We start from the raw sequence: 14550 nt of genomic DNA, 5'->3' as shown, positions 1-14550 counted from the left end.
TAAGAATTTTAAAAACACATTTTAAATTTTTTAAAAACTTCAAAAATATTCTTACCATTAATATTTGACATGAACCATTATTAATACATTTTAAGAAGTAAATTTATTATCTTTAAAGTTTTAGAAATTAAAATTTAAAAGTTTAGAAATGATTTATAAAAGGTAGATAATAGTTTTTTTTTACGTGTAATTTTCTTAGGTATTTTTTAAATATGATAGTAATGTAATTTAATTTTTTTTATTTAAAGCTATTATTATAAAATTTAATAGGATTTTTATTAATTTATTCATTTTAAAATTTCAGTCCATGTCCCCAAAGTCCCCAATGGCGTGGGATATGTTGGACCGTGGAACCACGTTCTAAAGCTTTCATTTCTTTATTTAGACGAACCAGATAATTGGTGTCTATTGCGAATTTCAAAGTTTGTATTCCAATTGCAGTTCGATTTAACAGTCGCAAACGCTCTCTATCAAGGAGAAGCTAAGCGACTTGAAGATCAGAATGGAGCCCAATCTGATTCAGCTATCGGTCGCAGTGATAATCTCATCCATTATCTCTATCGGAGCATACCGAAGAAAGTCGTTGAACCTCTCTGGAGCTCTTGCGGGCTTTATTGTCATGTCAACTCATTTTGCTATCAGCTATAGGTTTGCTAGTTTACTGTACTTGATTGGTTATGGGAAGCCGAATCTGTTATTGTTTGGTTGCTGATTCCGAGCTTGTGGTTTTTAGATTAATTTTTCAATTTGATTGTGAATTTCCGACTTCTCTGAACTGTAATTTGATGTGGCTTGGGCTATTTTGATCTTGACTGCTGAATTGATGTTGTCACGAATTCAATCTTTGAAGGTACGGTGCCGTGCTTCTTGTATTCTTTTCCACTTCTTCTAAGCTTACCAAGGTTGGGGCAGAGAAGAAACGAGTCCTTGAAGCTGATTTTAAGGAAGGTGGTCAAAGGAATTGGTAATTCTACTTCCTCTACTTCAAGATATTCACCTCTTAACTTATAATTTGTAGTTTTAGTTGGCTGAAAGTGCTAATTGAAAATTTTGCTGGATATTACTGAAATTTGTGTTAGCTGGTGCCTTGATTCTGTTTCTTCAATGCCAGAGCTTAAAGTTAAAAACTGAAATGTATTTTTTGTTTCTTCTCCTTATTTAGCTCGTCCAAGGATTGATATATTTTGCAATGAAGTTGCATACTTGGGGGGTTCTACTATAAAGCTGTTGGTCTAATTTGAAGGGTCGGGCCCATTAAACTTTTACATGGTCAACATGTGTAAATTTTTTTGACAAATGTAAACCTCGATATATGATTCAATTCAATACTGAATGTAGTCAATTATATCTTCACAAACTCATATCATAGTGAATAAATAAGAACTTCTGCTTCTCCTTGTTTGGTGACAAACCATTTGTCAAAATGGTATCAAATGGTTCAGAATTGCTGAACTTAAGTTTCTTCCACAATTGACATGGCTAAATTAACCTGTCATGCATGCTGCTTAGAACGACACTTCGAGAAGAGATAAAAGAAAAGTTTAACTGTGTTCAAGTCAAAGATGAAGATCGACAGAACAGCATATCATTTTGTCATGCATATAAGTGGCATGGTGGTTGTTTGTAATTAGATATGCCAGTACTGTCCTACCAACGTTTGCAACACCGTTGATGTTCTGTTATTACTCCTTTTCAGGATTCAAGTTCTTTTTAATAGTGGTATTGCTACAGTCCTGGCTGTCCTTATTTGGAAAATTACAGGATGGCAAGATAAATGCCTGGACTCTAAAGACTCAGCTATTGTCACTGCTCTCATTGGGGGCATTCTTGGGCACTACTCCTGCTGCAATGGGGACACATGGTCTTCTGAGCTTGGAATTCTTAGTGATGCAACACCTCGATTAATCACAACCTTCAAGGTGGTCAATTCATTTCGATATTTCTTGATTTTAACATTTTCTCTCTCATTTCTTAAACATTTGGTCTCTTCCTCCTCTTGTACTGTTGTTCTTTACTGATTGGTCACAAAACTTTTCTGGTCTATTTTAGCCATGAGGCTTAAGCCGTTGGGGAACCATATTATTTGAGCTCACATTTTTCTTCCATATCAAATTTGAAATGGCAAGCCAAATTTCTGCTTTCTGATTGCAAATTTCTTTTGGTTTCAAAATATGTCAATATTTCAAGCTAGGATTTAGTTTTCCTTTGTTGATTTGGCACTTGGTGCATGTTACGCTGGTCTTTATCAGCTACATGAACTCATATCCAATGGACGAATTATTGTGGTTGATTTGGATGTTGTCTCATTCTGGATGCAGCCTGTTCGTAAGGGTACTAATGGCGCAGTAACAAAAGCAGGACTCCTTGCAGCTACTGCTGCAGGTGCTGTCATAGGACTGACGTTTGTTCTCCTTGGATTTTTCACTGCAAAATGTGCTTATGGCACAGCACTGAAACAGCTATTGGTAATTCCCCTAGCAGCCGTGGCTGGACTTTGTGGAAGTGTCATAGACTCTCTATTGGGAGCAACACTGCAATTTAGTGGATTCTGCACGGTTCGTAATAAGGTAAGCTACTTCATTTTCAGATTATGGCTTTAAAATGTATTCCCATTGCCCTCATCCGTAATTTATATGCCCTTTGAATGACTGATTCTGTTTTGCCAAACTAAAATAACAGAATTACAATCGTAGGGGGATTGCCATACATAGATGAAAGAAATATTGTTGTATTTGAGTGAAAAGTACAGTCTTATGTAAATAAATAAAATCCATAAAGTTACAAGGAGACCAATTAACTATTGAAATAGCAAACATTGATGATGATGGTTATTTGACGCTCAAGTGTTGGAGGTTATTACAATGTTGCTACATCTAATTTGTTGTTTAATGTCAAAATATTCCAAATGAATTGAAACATCAAAATAGATTGATGTTTCATTTACAAATATACAGTCTTCTCTCTTTCTTTCTTTTAATTTTGTGTTGAGCTGATAGTAAGTATCTAAGAGTTCTGCTAGATCTGTATAGTTCAAAGTTGTTGTTCTATGAGAGTTAGTCATTGTATCCTACTTAGGAAATCGTTGTAGTATGCTAGTAACCCGTTCCAAACGAATAATTGCCTTGAGGTCAACGCTTTTGAAGCATGCCTCGATTACCAATCATCAATTTTTTCTCTCTTCAAGTTTCGTTTGTTTGATGTTGCTGTTGTAGTTGTCGATCCGGTCATCTACGACCACTGAAGATTTTGATCTGCTGATCTGATTTATATTGTTCTTTTTTAAAAAAAATCAATTACTTTGTAGTTGTTTGTAGTGTAATCTATTTGCTAGTGTGCGGCAGTTTCTATACACAGTCTATTTCCCCTAACAGCAATGAGTTATCTGTTATGCAGGTCGTAGGTAAACCAGGACCGACTGTCAAAAAGATATCAGGCCTCAACATTCTTGATAACAATGCTGTGAACCTTGTGTCGGTATTATTAACCTCAATGCTTACTTCGATTGCCTGCATTTACATATTTTGAACGATATCTGCCGTTGTAAGATAAAGCCATAGGCATGTTAGACAGAATTCATTATCAAATAAAGTTCTCGGGACAGGCAGGATAATCATTCTCAATACAATCAACTTGGATTTGCTTACGGTTGTCATATGTTCCTATGCTCATTTTGTGTCACGAAGTAGGAAAACTCTTCCATTACTTCATAAAGACTAACGTCTAAGGTCTCTTTTCCAATCCCAAGTCCTCACATGGAAGGTGAAAATTGTGAGGAATCACGACCCTTCACAATGGTATGATATTATCTACTTTGAGCATAAGCTTTCATGGCTTTGCTTTGAGCTTCCCCAAAAGACCTCATACCAATGGAGATATATTCCTTATTTATAAGTTCATGATGATTTCCTGAATTAGTTAACGTGGGACTCCCAACAATCCTCAACAAAAATACGATCATCAGACCAATGAACTACCTATGGAAGGCACCTTTTGTCGAGATTAACCGACTTGGGCTTGTTTCTAATATCAGAGGAGATTATATTAGTATCTAAACTTCTATCCAGCCCTCTAGCTCCTCTTCTCCTAGTCAGTTGGATTGCCATTGAGAGAATTGATTAGTCTATGCGAAGGCTAATGCCGGAGTGACATAATTTAGTGGATAAAATACCAATTATCATCTTAAAAGTCAACAATTTGATCATCAACCTCTACCATTGTAAAGATTTGGGGTGATAGGTAACTTAGCATTTACGGGTTGATCAAATTTAGACTAGATAAATCAGTTATTTATTGTTGTTAGTAATTGGTTTTACTCGATCTATATATATCATTGGCCATTTTCATATCTTTTTCTGGGCAGTTTTTTGTACTGCATTTCTTAGATCTAAACAATCTCAAAAGTACTTTACTATTAAAGAATTTTACGTGACTAGAAGTCGACATTAAATGTAATTCGATCCTTTTCTATCAGACATTAATTTGATCATCATTTACGACCCAACGAAAACGAGGGAAAGGATTCAAAATTAGGAATTAGAATGGAGTGAATCGTATTAGATCAGTTAAACTATGTTCAAACTAACAACTATATACAAGACTAAGTATGTATTACTTTCCAAACCGACATTTTATTATACAAAACTAAGGCCTAAACACATTTAAGGCAATGCCATGACTGCAAAATTAAATTAAAAAAGAAAAAGCTGCCCATCCAAAAGCATCCTCCCCCCTCTCTCCTTTTCTCCTTTTCATGGTGTTCTTGGAGCTGCATATAAGTAAATGACAAACTGTTAATTTGAATAATAATTATGGAACAAGATGAATTTCTTAATTAAAAACACTAATTTACCTGCCCCAATGGTATCTGAACCCTTCATCAAACGAATACGTTTGCAAGATTCAATAAATAATCTGCACATTTTGCAATACGATTAGAATGGAGAAGGTTAATTAATTAATTAATTAGTTAGTTAATTAAACAAGATTAAAAAATAATGATTATCAAACTTACTTCCATGGGACATCTCCAACTAACATCCAATCCCCATCTTTATCTTCATAAGTTGGTAAGTATTCATCCCCTCTCTTCATTGGGTTCAAATTGTTCCCTTCTTCCAAGTAATCACCTAAAAACACACATATATCCATAAGTGTAAAGTGTAAAATTCTTCAGACACCCAAGCCCAAGCTCAAGCCCGCCGCTAGTAGATATTGTCTTCTTTGCGCATTATTTTTCGGGCTTTCCCTCAAAAATTTTAAAACGCGTCTACTAGGGAGAGGTTTCCACACCCTTATAAAGAATGTTTCGTTCTCCTCTTCAACCGATATGGGATCTGGCACGTTTGTACTATCATTCCATCATTGCCCATCTCAAAATACGACGATCATTCGATTTAAAAATGTCGGTTGCATTGTATCAACCATACTGAGCAATAAAGTGATTTTGCGTAACTCAATGGATAAGACACTTGTTATCGACTTAAGGACCGTAAAATTGTTCAATCCCGACATGGCATGATAATAATAATGAAGAAGAGTTAGTAAGTTATGAACTCACAACATATGGGAAAGGAGGTGAACAATTCCTCAAATGCAATGAATAGGTCTTGATAGCCATTGAACATCTCAAGGTCAAGCTTACGCAGGTACGGCGCCCCATCAGCCGCAACTTTGACATACTTGCACCTCATTTCTATTGTCTTTCTTCTATATGATCTCACCGGCGGCCAACCCATTACCGCCCGCTTTTGCCCTACAAACCAAATCATAACATTCCACGTCATACTCAAAAGTGTCAAGTCAAGTCCATAAGCTTTATATAATCTATGTTGAAACTTACCATCCGCAGAAGCGATGAGTTCTGGCTCGTTGCGACCGTCCCTCGGTTCACTTGTCGAGCTCCCGACACCGGCATCGACCGTGTCATGGAAGCCACGCTTGGCGTTCACTTTGTTTCCGGGAAGTCCCAAGGTGAGCTCAGTTTCATCAAAGCTGATTTGGGTCATATCGGATTCCGGCGACTGTGGAACCGTCTCCGACGTCGACATTGTTGCACACTCCTTTGTCTGATTCTGTACCTCTCTTTGGTTGTGAATAATGAATTCATTGGTTTAGGGTTTTGCAATTCATTTATAGAATTGAAGTTGGAAATAGAGAAGAGATGATTATTGTATTGAGGAAACAGACAAATGGGAAAACGACACGTGGGGCATGGCTGCTTAACCCATTGGCCCACGTGGCTAAGTTCATTTGAGAGACAGAAATTGAGATTTGGATGGTGATTGTCGGTTCATTCAATCTAAAACCCTTTTTCGGCCTTGTTTTAATTTTACGTCAATTTTACATCAAAATTAATTCAAACTGTTTTTTTGCTGAATAATAATATATTTATTTATTGATTTTGATTTGCATTATCTAAGAGAAAACTAATTAATTTTGTTAAATTTATAATTGAAAGGCGCATGGAAATTAGAGGGCTATTATTGTAATTTTCATGGCACAAAAATCGGAGATGGAGAGGGTAATTATGGGAATATGATTGGAGCAGTTGACGGAAGAGGATGACGTGGCGAAAAAGCAAGGAGTGGGACCCACAGAGTGTACCGAAAAGTCAATGGTGGAGTGATTTGACTGTGGAAGGTTTGGTTAGGGAGACAGAAACATGGAGAAGCTTTGGAGTTTGTCGATTCCTGTCGCGTTGCTCTACGAACGATTCATCGTATCCTATTCCTCGCCTTTTATTTTTTTTCCCTTTATTTTTTAATTTGTCAAATTAAAACATTTTTCTTTTTTCTTTTTTTTTTTTTAAATAAAAATTAAAAAAATATCATCAAAGCATATGATTTGCTAAAACCAGTGGCCGCACGCGGCTTCAAGAAAAATAATAATAACATTTTTGAAAAATATATATAAATAAAAAAAAGAATCCACGATAACGCCATGCAATAATTCTGACAGTTTTTTTCTTTTATTATTTTAATGTATAGATTTGAAAGATGATAATAAGTGATTACCGAACAAATTAATCGTTATCATAGTGATATGATTCCACAGTGATACCTTTAATTTTGGATAACCTAATTACATGGATTATTAATAAGCGGAAAAAAATTAAATTCTCTATTAAATAAAAATTTAATTATCAATTATTTTTTTAAAATTTTAAAATTAATTAATTAATATTTTTTGGAATCAATAATACTAATAGAATAATTAAAGCTCTAAAGTAGGAATGAATACTAATTTATTAGAACAGTATTGAATCTCCACACCATTAAATGTCATTTTTTTTATTTAAAAAAGGAAAAAAAGTCTTAAAACTAACTTAACTATATTAGGATGGAGTTAATAACCATAATTATTAAATTTTATGATAGAGAGAGGGATGGTGCAAATACATTGAATTTAGCATTAAATTTATATTTGGTTTAATTGTTAAGAAGCTTCAGTGAATGTGGTTGCATCTTCACACACGCCCACCCACTTAATTAATTATAATTAATTTAAGTTAATTGATGAATTAGTAGCAGAGTTCATGTACTTGGTTATGCTAATCAAGCACGTTGGATCCTAATCTTTACCCTCTTTTTACGCCTAATTTTCTAAATCTTCTTTTTTGTATTGCTTTATTATAAAGAAAAATAAAGCTTTTTTTTTTTTTTTTTGTCAGAGATATTATAATTGAGGGGGTGGGTGCAATTATAAAATTATACTTTTTTCTTTTTTTTTTTTGTCCCAATAATGAGATCGTTGTCTGACAAATGGCTATAATTGTATATATATTTTTTTTAAAAAAAAGAATAATAATGATGGTGTAGGGTTGATTGAGGAAAAGGGGGTCGATAAATCTGTGTGTATAAAGGAGCAGCTAAATAATATGATTAAATTCCTAATCTTCTTAGGTTTTGGATAAGATCAAGGGATGACCATTTTTTGAGCTAATTCTATATTACAAACCCCTTTTAGTTTTTGTTTTGTTACTGTATAGCCTTTAAATTATTTAAATTAATTGGATTTTGTTGGCTATGATGATGTATTATAAATATATTATATTAGTGATATATAAATGTAGAACATTATTAAACAATTTGAATATATCTGTTGTCAATTGAACTAGAAAAAAAGTTAGATTTATATAACATGTCTAAATGGGTGTGTTGAAATTATGTGTTAGATGTTGATTGGACCACAAAAGAATTAATTTGAAGAAAGGGGAGGATCTCTTTCTTCATGACGAATTTCTCATCTAAATAAGAGTATTGTAAGAGCTCAATATCACCGCTAGTAAGATATTATTCGATTTAGCTTGTTACTTGTTTATTAGAGATCTTTTCTCCAACCGATGTGAAACCTTACAATCACCTTCATTGGGGCCAGCATCCTCATTGGCACAAGGCATAGTGTCTGGCTCTGATACTATTTGTAACAGCCTAAGCCCACCCACCACGAGTGGATATTGTCTGTTTTGAGCATATGGACCATTACATATGGTCGTCAAACAATTTATTAGGGAGAGGTTTCATTGAGTAATGCTTCATTCAGATTGAAACCAAAACTGATAGGCTAAAAAAAAGAAGAGGGGAGGATGGGGGAGGAAAGCATGAAGGAAAAACGGAAGGAACAAACAGAAGCAGGCAAAAGTGGCCAAACATACTGTCTAGCTGTTTGGCCATTGCATCACGTTATCTACTTTTAAGAAAAAAGGGGAAAGGCGAAGGTAGGGCCATTGCAGAACGTGATGGGCGATGGCCTAGCTGGACCCGGCAAACCTGATGCTAGGTCGTTGGTCCAGCTAACAAGCCAGGCTGCAAATATAGCAATAAAACTAGATTTCACCATATTCCCAATTCTCAATTCTCAGCAAGGCTGGCAAAGAATTAAGGATCAATCAGTACTAAATAAATAATTGAATGAAGGAAATCACAAATATGCAAAACCCAGGAACAGTCAGCTGTACCTAAGACCAAAACATTAGAGAGGTGTTATCTATATAACATTTCTGTTGGGACAATGAAAGAATGACTAATTACAATGGGATTGCATGCTGTTTGTTTTGGTATCTTCTTCTTCCCAAGGAAAACATATAGCTTAGGGAATTGGCTGAACAAAAATATACAAATATATATATCATATAAGTTATACGGGGATGTTTCAAATCCGAGAAAAACAGGACTCTACAACACATGAAACGAATGCACAAGGTGGGCAAATCAGGGACTCCAGCGAGGTAGATTCTTGAATTGACATTGTTTTCTTCTTTTTTTTCAAGTATTTTCGGCTGGAATCTGACCCACCATCCCGAAGTTTGCTGCATGCTTGGGCCTCCACTCTGTCCTTCCTTTAACAATCTCAGCTCCATTTTCAAGTCGCAGGAGGTGCTGGCACTCAATGTCGCCAGCATCAGCCAAATTGCTGATACCAGCAACAGATACTGCAGTAAGAGATTGCAGCACACTGTCCCTTCCACATTCTCTCCTGTATTCTAAAGTTATGGTACAGAGTTCATGACTCTCAAGGATTGGCACGGGTGCACTCTGTGATTACCAAGTCTTGTGGTCAGAGGCGATGGCAGATCTTTAAGTTTGATATTTGGAAAAAGGAGAAACCAAAAAAAAAAAAAAAAAAAAAGTTATGAAAAGAGAACTACCTCGAGTATCCAGCCAATGTACTTCACGTTGTTAACATGCTGATTGATATCCAAATCACTCCATCTAGGCTGCAATTTGATATACATGTTACTCACAAGAATGAAACGAGGACGCCTCCACCTGATAAGTATTATTTAAGCATAACTTACCGTCAAACCTGTACGAATATGATCAGCACTATCATCACCAAGTTTTTGAAGCTTTCTGCCATCTTCTTCCACTATGGGAGGTGAATTTGCAAAATAAGGCTCTATTTCGCTTCTAACTTCACCAGGAATCTTTGATAATTTTCTTGTCTGCTTATTCATCATCACACAAACACTGCCATTGGACGGGAAAAGAACAATCCCAGTTAGTTATTAGAACTGCAGCAACTGACTTATAGCGGTAGAATAATTAATCTGTATTCATCTTTTCTCTTTCCTTCTTTTTAGACGCAAACAACTACCAGGAGAATTGAGAAAAGGAAAGAATAAACAAGGATTACTTGCTGGCAAGGAAACCAATACCTTGAGGCCCTAGTAAGAGTTTCACCAGTTTTACAATCACGAACAAGCCAATCACGTCGCATGCCATTCTTCCCAGATGTACAGACCCAAGTGTCTACTTGAACAACATCACCCCTGCAAAAAAGAAAAACAAAAGGATTCAATTCTTCAACCTTTGTTTTGTCAGCCACTTAAATATCCTCGAGCTTTAATTTGTAAATAATAATTCCCAAGAACTATTTAACCACACAGAAAGAACCATAAACCATGGGAGGTGAAGTTTTCCAGATACCAGATAACGCAATTCTTTTTTTTTTCTTCTTCTCGTTTTTGATGTATTATAACGCATTTAATTTTAAAATTAGAGATGCAGTTGTAACATAGACAACCTAAAAGGCATAAATAGGTTGGTGCCCACATATCCTGAAAATATGAAAAGCTGTGAAAGTCAAGACATCTGAACCATTCATCTTACATGATCAATAGAAAGGTAGAGCTAATGGGGGATGAATAAACGTCAGAAGTCACTAATTATTTTCCTTTCAAGGATATATATAAAAGAAACCTATGGCGACTTACCAAGTAGGGTATCTATCTACCATAATCTGCATCTTTGCAACTACCCATATCAAGTTTTTTTTACACATTTCTGGTGTTGAGCCAAATCCATCACCTAGTAGTCCAGCAGTTTTTACATGATTAAGTGCAGTTTCCTGTAGTAAAGAAGATATCATCTTACTGTTTCCAACAAATGAAAGAATAGAAGAACTAACAACCTGTTATGCATTCAACACGCAACTAAAATAAGTTTAAATCTACCATAGATATACACTATAATAATCAATATCCAACAAGAAAACAACTACATGATTAATCATGTACCTGAAAATGATTCATTAATGTTTCGATAGATGCAGTCCGATCTGCACCAATTTCATATGATCTAATTGAAAAATTCTGCCGATACACAAGGCCATCCTGAACAATTCTTCCCAAACCAAATGGATCAATAAGTATGTCAGGCCGCCTAGGTTTCCAGTCAAGCATCATCCATTGCTTCTCGGCAGCCAGAAAGATGGTAGTGATAGCAGCAAGAAGCATACTCCAGTCAGGTAGTAGATTAATGAAAGTTCTCGGGGGAGGTGATATCGTCAAGTCATTGTCAAGCTTGACACCCTCCAATCCAACGAAAGTACCATTTATCTTTGGAGGAGCTTGGGCATTTGTCTTAACTTGCAAACCACGGGAAGAAGATTTTGGCTTGCTTCCTCCAGGATTGACAGATCCACTACCGAACTTACTTGACTTTGCTCCAGAGTCCGAGGATGCAGAAATAGCAGGAAAAAAGGCAGAAGTAGCTGCAGTGGCAACCATGACGAACTTTCTACCAGAGGCACAGTCAATATACCAACTGGAGACTTGTTGCAATGAAATTTCCCTCTATCAATTGAAGCCTACATACACGAGAGATAGCTGAGTTTTTTAGGAAATAGTCATTTACATCCTATATACAGCTATATGGAATTTAGTATCCATTCAGAAAGCTTCATGAGGTTGATATAAAAATCATCAATATTTGATCAGACATACAATTTACGATTTTTTTTTTCTCTCTACAACAATCAATATAATAAACTTGCATAATTACGAAAGTAATGAAAATCACGTACGAGTAAGATTCGATGGAAAATCATAGGAGGGAAAAGAGAGGAGTATTCATAGAAGTGAACTCGTACGCATCGAAAATTGGACGCAAAACGAACAAATTTGCCAGGTGTTTCAAACCAAAGCTTCGCGGAACCAGGAAATAGAACACGATTTCGCGACAAGTTCAAATAAATAGTTCGTACAAGAAGAAATCGTCACGAAGCTTAGCAAGACGGAGCAAAACAAAAATCTGATCCAAGATTGTCAAGAGACAGGAATTAAAGTATCGCCAGTACTTCCACGAATAACATTCAAAAACAAGAAAGAAAAAATAGCAGAAATAGCGAAAATGGCTACTAAGTTCACATAATTTCTTGAAGAAAAAATGACACTAAGAATCAGCGAATGCATGAGCTCAAAAGAGAATCATCCACTTGCATGCTCATTCCAAGATCAGAAGAAACCTTTCCTAAATCTACAGGAATAGAGAAAGCAGATACTAATTCAACCATAGAGCCACAGGGCGAAATAAACACAGCTAGATAGAGAACAGAAATCAAACGACCACGGTGAAGGCAAAGGTGAGAGAGAAACAAGGAAAAGTTTAAAATGCGGATCTCAAACAATAAGTCAGCGAAATACAATAGAGCTCGGATATGAACAATCCTGGAGACAGAAGGAACAGCAGAGCAGTGACATTGTGCGAACTTCGAGATCAGGCAAGAAACAAAAGGAAAGAAAAGTCCGGCATGCGTACCTCGAGGTAGAAGAAAAGAGAAGCAGAAAGCCGCCGATACCACTCCGGCGATCCCTCCTTAGTCAGCCTGTTCAGAAAAGGAAAAGGAAAACAGAGAGAAAAAAAAAAGGGTTTGAGAGCAACGGTTGGCGTTAGTGGTGGGGAATTGTCTTTATAGCCTTCAAAATAAATAAGATATATCCAGCGGACACCTGCCTGCTTCTCCTCCTCCTTCTTCTTCCCCCTTCCCTCCCTTTCAGTCCACAGTTCCGATCTTCAATTTACGATTTTACCCCCTCAGCATAAATTGTAATTTCAAATTTAGTTTAAAATTTTTTAAATGATAATTAGTGTATTACCCAATAAATTAAGTTGAATTACCCTAAATTTAAATGAAGATTACGACTATTCTGATGACATGTTGAGAATGGTTGAAAATACATGTCAAATTTTGTTGTTTTATACACGTTTTGTCTATGTTTATATAAAACATTCAACAACTACAGGTTTTTCTTCACGATACTAATGTAAAATGAGTATTTTTTTTCAAAGATAAAAAAATAAAACAAGATTGAAATTTAAAATATTTGCTATAATTTAGCTTACCGAAGATGAATTATTTGAAGTTAGATATGGATTTGTTTTCTTAAACAATTTAGCATAAGATCTTGCATGTGAAGGAAATGGTTTTTATATTGTATATTGTTCAATCAATGGAGCATATATTTTAAAATAATAATGAATAATAGAGTAAATAAAGGTTTATAAAAATTATAAATATAGATAACTTATGATTGAAGATAATAATAATAAGTGCTAATTAAAATAAATAAAAGAAAAGGAAGTTAATTACAATAATTGGAAGCAGACTAATTTATGAGAATTAATAGTTAAATTTGACTTTTATTTAAATGAGATTTATTTGTTGGCAAACACAAATAAATGGATAAAGTAATTAAAAGAATGGGTAGCTCAACTGTCCTTGCTTTCTTTGAATTTTATTGAATTTGATTTTATTCCGTCTTCTAATTTGCTCTAATTTGTAAATCGTGTTCATATTTTTAATTTTAAATTAGATTCAAATTCAAATTCGTCTAATTATTTCCGAGTTGATTGGAAGAATAGTTTAATTAATTGAGTTATTGAAGTTATTTTCTTCGAAGAAAAGTAGCAGTAAAGAGTTAGAAAAGGAAAAATGGAGTTGGATTTTGTTGTTTTTGGAAAATATCTTTCCACTTTTAAAATATTTAAAAAAATTTTTAATTAAAAAATATATTTTAACTCAAAAAATAAAAAATATATTTAGGTTAGTATCCCACCTCATAAATACTTATGAATTTTTAAAGTAATATTAATATGTTTGTAAATGATTTATTAGACTTTGTTCGACTATATGTTGACGGTGAGATTTGTTTATTATCTTTTTATAAAAATAAATAATATTAATGCTGTTTTAAAAATTTTATGAGTAATTTTAGAGTTGTTTTTTTTTTTTTTTTTGGTAATTTTATTAATTTAGGTTGAAATTAATTAATAGCGTGTAAAAGTATTGGTGACCAAACAAAATGGGTATTAAAGAGTAGCAAAAGCAGATTTCAATATATTATATATATAATATATATTATTCCAAGAAACAGCTCAAAAGCCGCTGGAATATTGTGTGCGTTCAAAATGTACACGATTCTTAACGCCAACTCAGCGTGACACGTGTCAATGCCAGTTGTAAATGGCAGTCTCGTAATTAATGCCTTCTTGTAGCCCCAAGTTTGAAGTTTTAACGCGGCGCTGCCTCGTGTCTCTAGTACGGGCTTCTCGATTTTTTGTTTCCCTCTCGCCCGCTAATTAAGTAATTCTACTCTCAAATTTCAAATTGTTTTTTTATATTTTTGGTTAAATAAAAAATAGATAAGTGAGAAGAGGAATGTTTTGAGGGTAATATATTTATGAGAGAGGCAAACCATAGGTCAAATAACAGAGGATAACTCTCGATTGTTTTGGTGAGATTTCATATCAATTAGGGAGGAGAACGAAA

At 34.7% G+C, this 14550-nt stretch overlaps 3 protein-coding genes across 3 annotated transcripts; 1 reads left to right on the top strand and 2 right to left on the bottom strand.

The window, feature by feature from the left end:
• The first annotated feature begins 348 nt into the window (after positions 1-348).
• LOC111779597 (integral membrane protein (Protein of unknown function DUF92, transmembrane)) lies at positions 349-3643 on the top strand. The gene is made up of 5 exons (XM_023659673.2): positions 349-648; positions 851-964; positions 1697-1919; positions 2319-2567; positions 3394-3643. The coding sequence occupies exons 1-5, from the start codon at positions 503-505 to the stop codon at positions 3523-3525; spliced, it is 864 nt and encodes a 287-aa protein (XP_023515441.1). The 5' UTR covers positions 349-502; the 3' UTR covers positions 3526-3643.
• A 945-nt stretch (positions 3644-4588) lies between these two features.
• Positions 4589-6114, bottom strand: LOC111780457 (auxin-responsive protein IAA11). Its single transcript, XM_023660878.2, has 5 exons — positions 5840-6114; positions 5558-5752; positions 5012-5126; positions 4850-4911; positions 4589-4765 (listed from the first exon to the last, which is right to left on the bottom strand). Exons 1-5 carry the CDS (start codon positions 6045-6047, stop codon positions 4749-4751), a joined length of 597 nt encoding a protein of 198 aa, XP_023516646.1. The 5' UTR covers positions 6048-6114; the 3' UTR covers positions 4589-4748.
• A 2986-nt stretch (positions 6115-9100) lies between these two features.
• Positions 9101-12713, bottom strand: LOC111780651 (palmitoyl-acyl carrier protein thioesterase, chloroplastic). The gene is made up of 7 exons (XM_023661115.2): positions 12540-12713; positions 11018-11589; positions 10715-10848; positions 10157-10270; positions 9797-9968; positions 9647-9715; positions 9101-9533 (listed from the first exon to the last, which is right to left on the bottom strand). Exons 2-7 carry the CDS (start codon positions 11507-11509, stop codon positions 9264-9266), a joined length of 1251 nt encoding a protein of 416 aa, XP_023516883.2. The 5' UTR covers positions 11510-11589; positions 12540-12713; the 3' UTR covers positions 9101-9263.
• Between the last annotated feature and the right edge of the window lie 1837 nt (positions 12714-14550).

This window comes from Cucurbita pepo, chromosome 18, assembly GCF_057944985.1.
Source record: "Cucurbita pepo subsp. pepo isolate OVF chromosome 18, ASM5794498v1, whole genome shotgun sequence".
Taxonomy (NCBI): domain Eukaryota; kingdom Viridiplantae; phylum Streptophyta; class Magnoliopsida; order Cucurbitales; family Cucurbitaceae; genus Cucurbita; species Cucurbita pepo.
The sequence above is the reverse complement of the archived record's forward strand: the minus strand, read 5'-3'. Positions and strand labels throughout refer to the sequence as shown.

What these genes read in the sequence shown, in the direction of transcription:
- LOC111779597 (XM_023659673.2), top strand. Translation starts at nt 503, where the DNA reads ATGGAGCCCAATCTGATTCAGCTATCGGTCGCAGTGATAATCTCATCC. An exon ending in GATTAATCACAACCTTCAAG is followed by an intron (nt 1,920 to 2,318) that starts GTGGTCAATTCA and finishes TTCTGGATGCAG; the next exon opens with CCTGTTCGTAAGGGTACTAA. An exon ending in TCTGCACGGTTCGTAATAAG is followed by an intron (nt 2,568 to 3,393) that starts GTAAGCTACTTC and finishes TCTGTTATGCAG; the next exon opens with GTCGTAGGTAAACCAGGACC.
- LOC111780457 (XM_023660878.2), bottom strand. Translation starts at nt 6,047, where the DNA reads ATGTCGACGTCGGAGACGGTTCCACAGTCGCCGGAATCCGATATGACC. An exon ending in ACTCATCGCTTCTGCGGATG is followed by an intron (nt 5,753 to 5,839) that starts GTAAGTTTCAAC and finishes TTTGGTTTGTAG; the next exon opens with GGCAAAAGCGGGCGGTAATG. An exon ending in GTTGGAGATGTCCCATGGAA is followed by an intron (nt 4,912 to 5,011) that starts GTAAGTTTGATA and finishes CAAAATGTGCAG; the next exon opens with ATTATTTATTGAATCTTGCA.
- LOC111780651 (XM_023661115.2), bottom strand. Translation starts at nt 11,509, where the DNA reads ATGGTTGCCACTGCAGCTACTTCTGCCTTTTTTCCTGCTATTTCTGCA. An exon ending in ATATTCGTACAGGTTTGACG is followed by an intron (nt 9,716 to 9,796) that starts GTAAGTTATGCT and finishes ATCAAATTGCAG; the next exon opens with CCTAGATGGAGTGATTTGGA. An exon ending in ACATTGGCTGGATACTCGAG is followed by an intron (nt 9,534 to 9,646) that starts GTAGTTCTCTTT and finishes TGGTAATCACAG; the next exon opens with AGTGCACCCGTGCCAATCCT.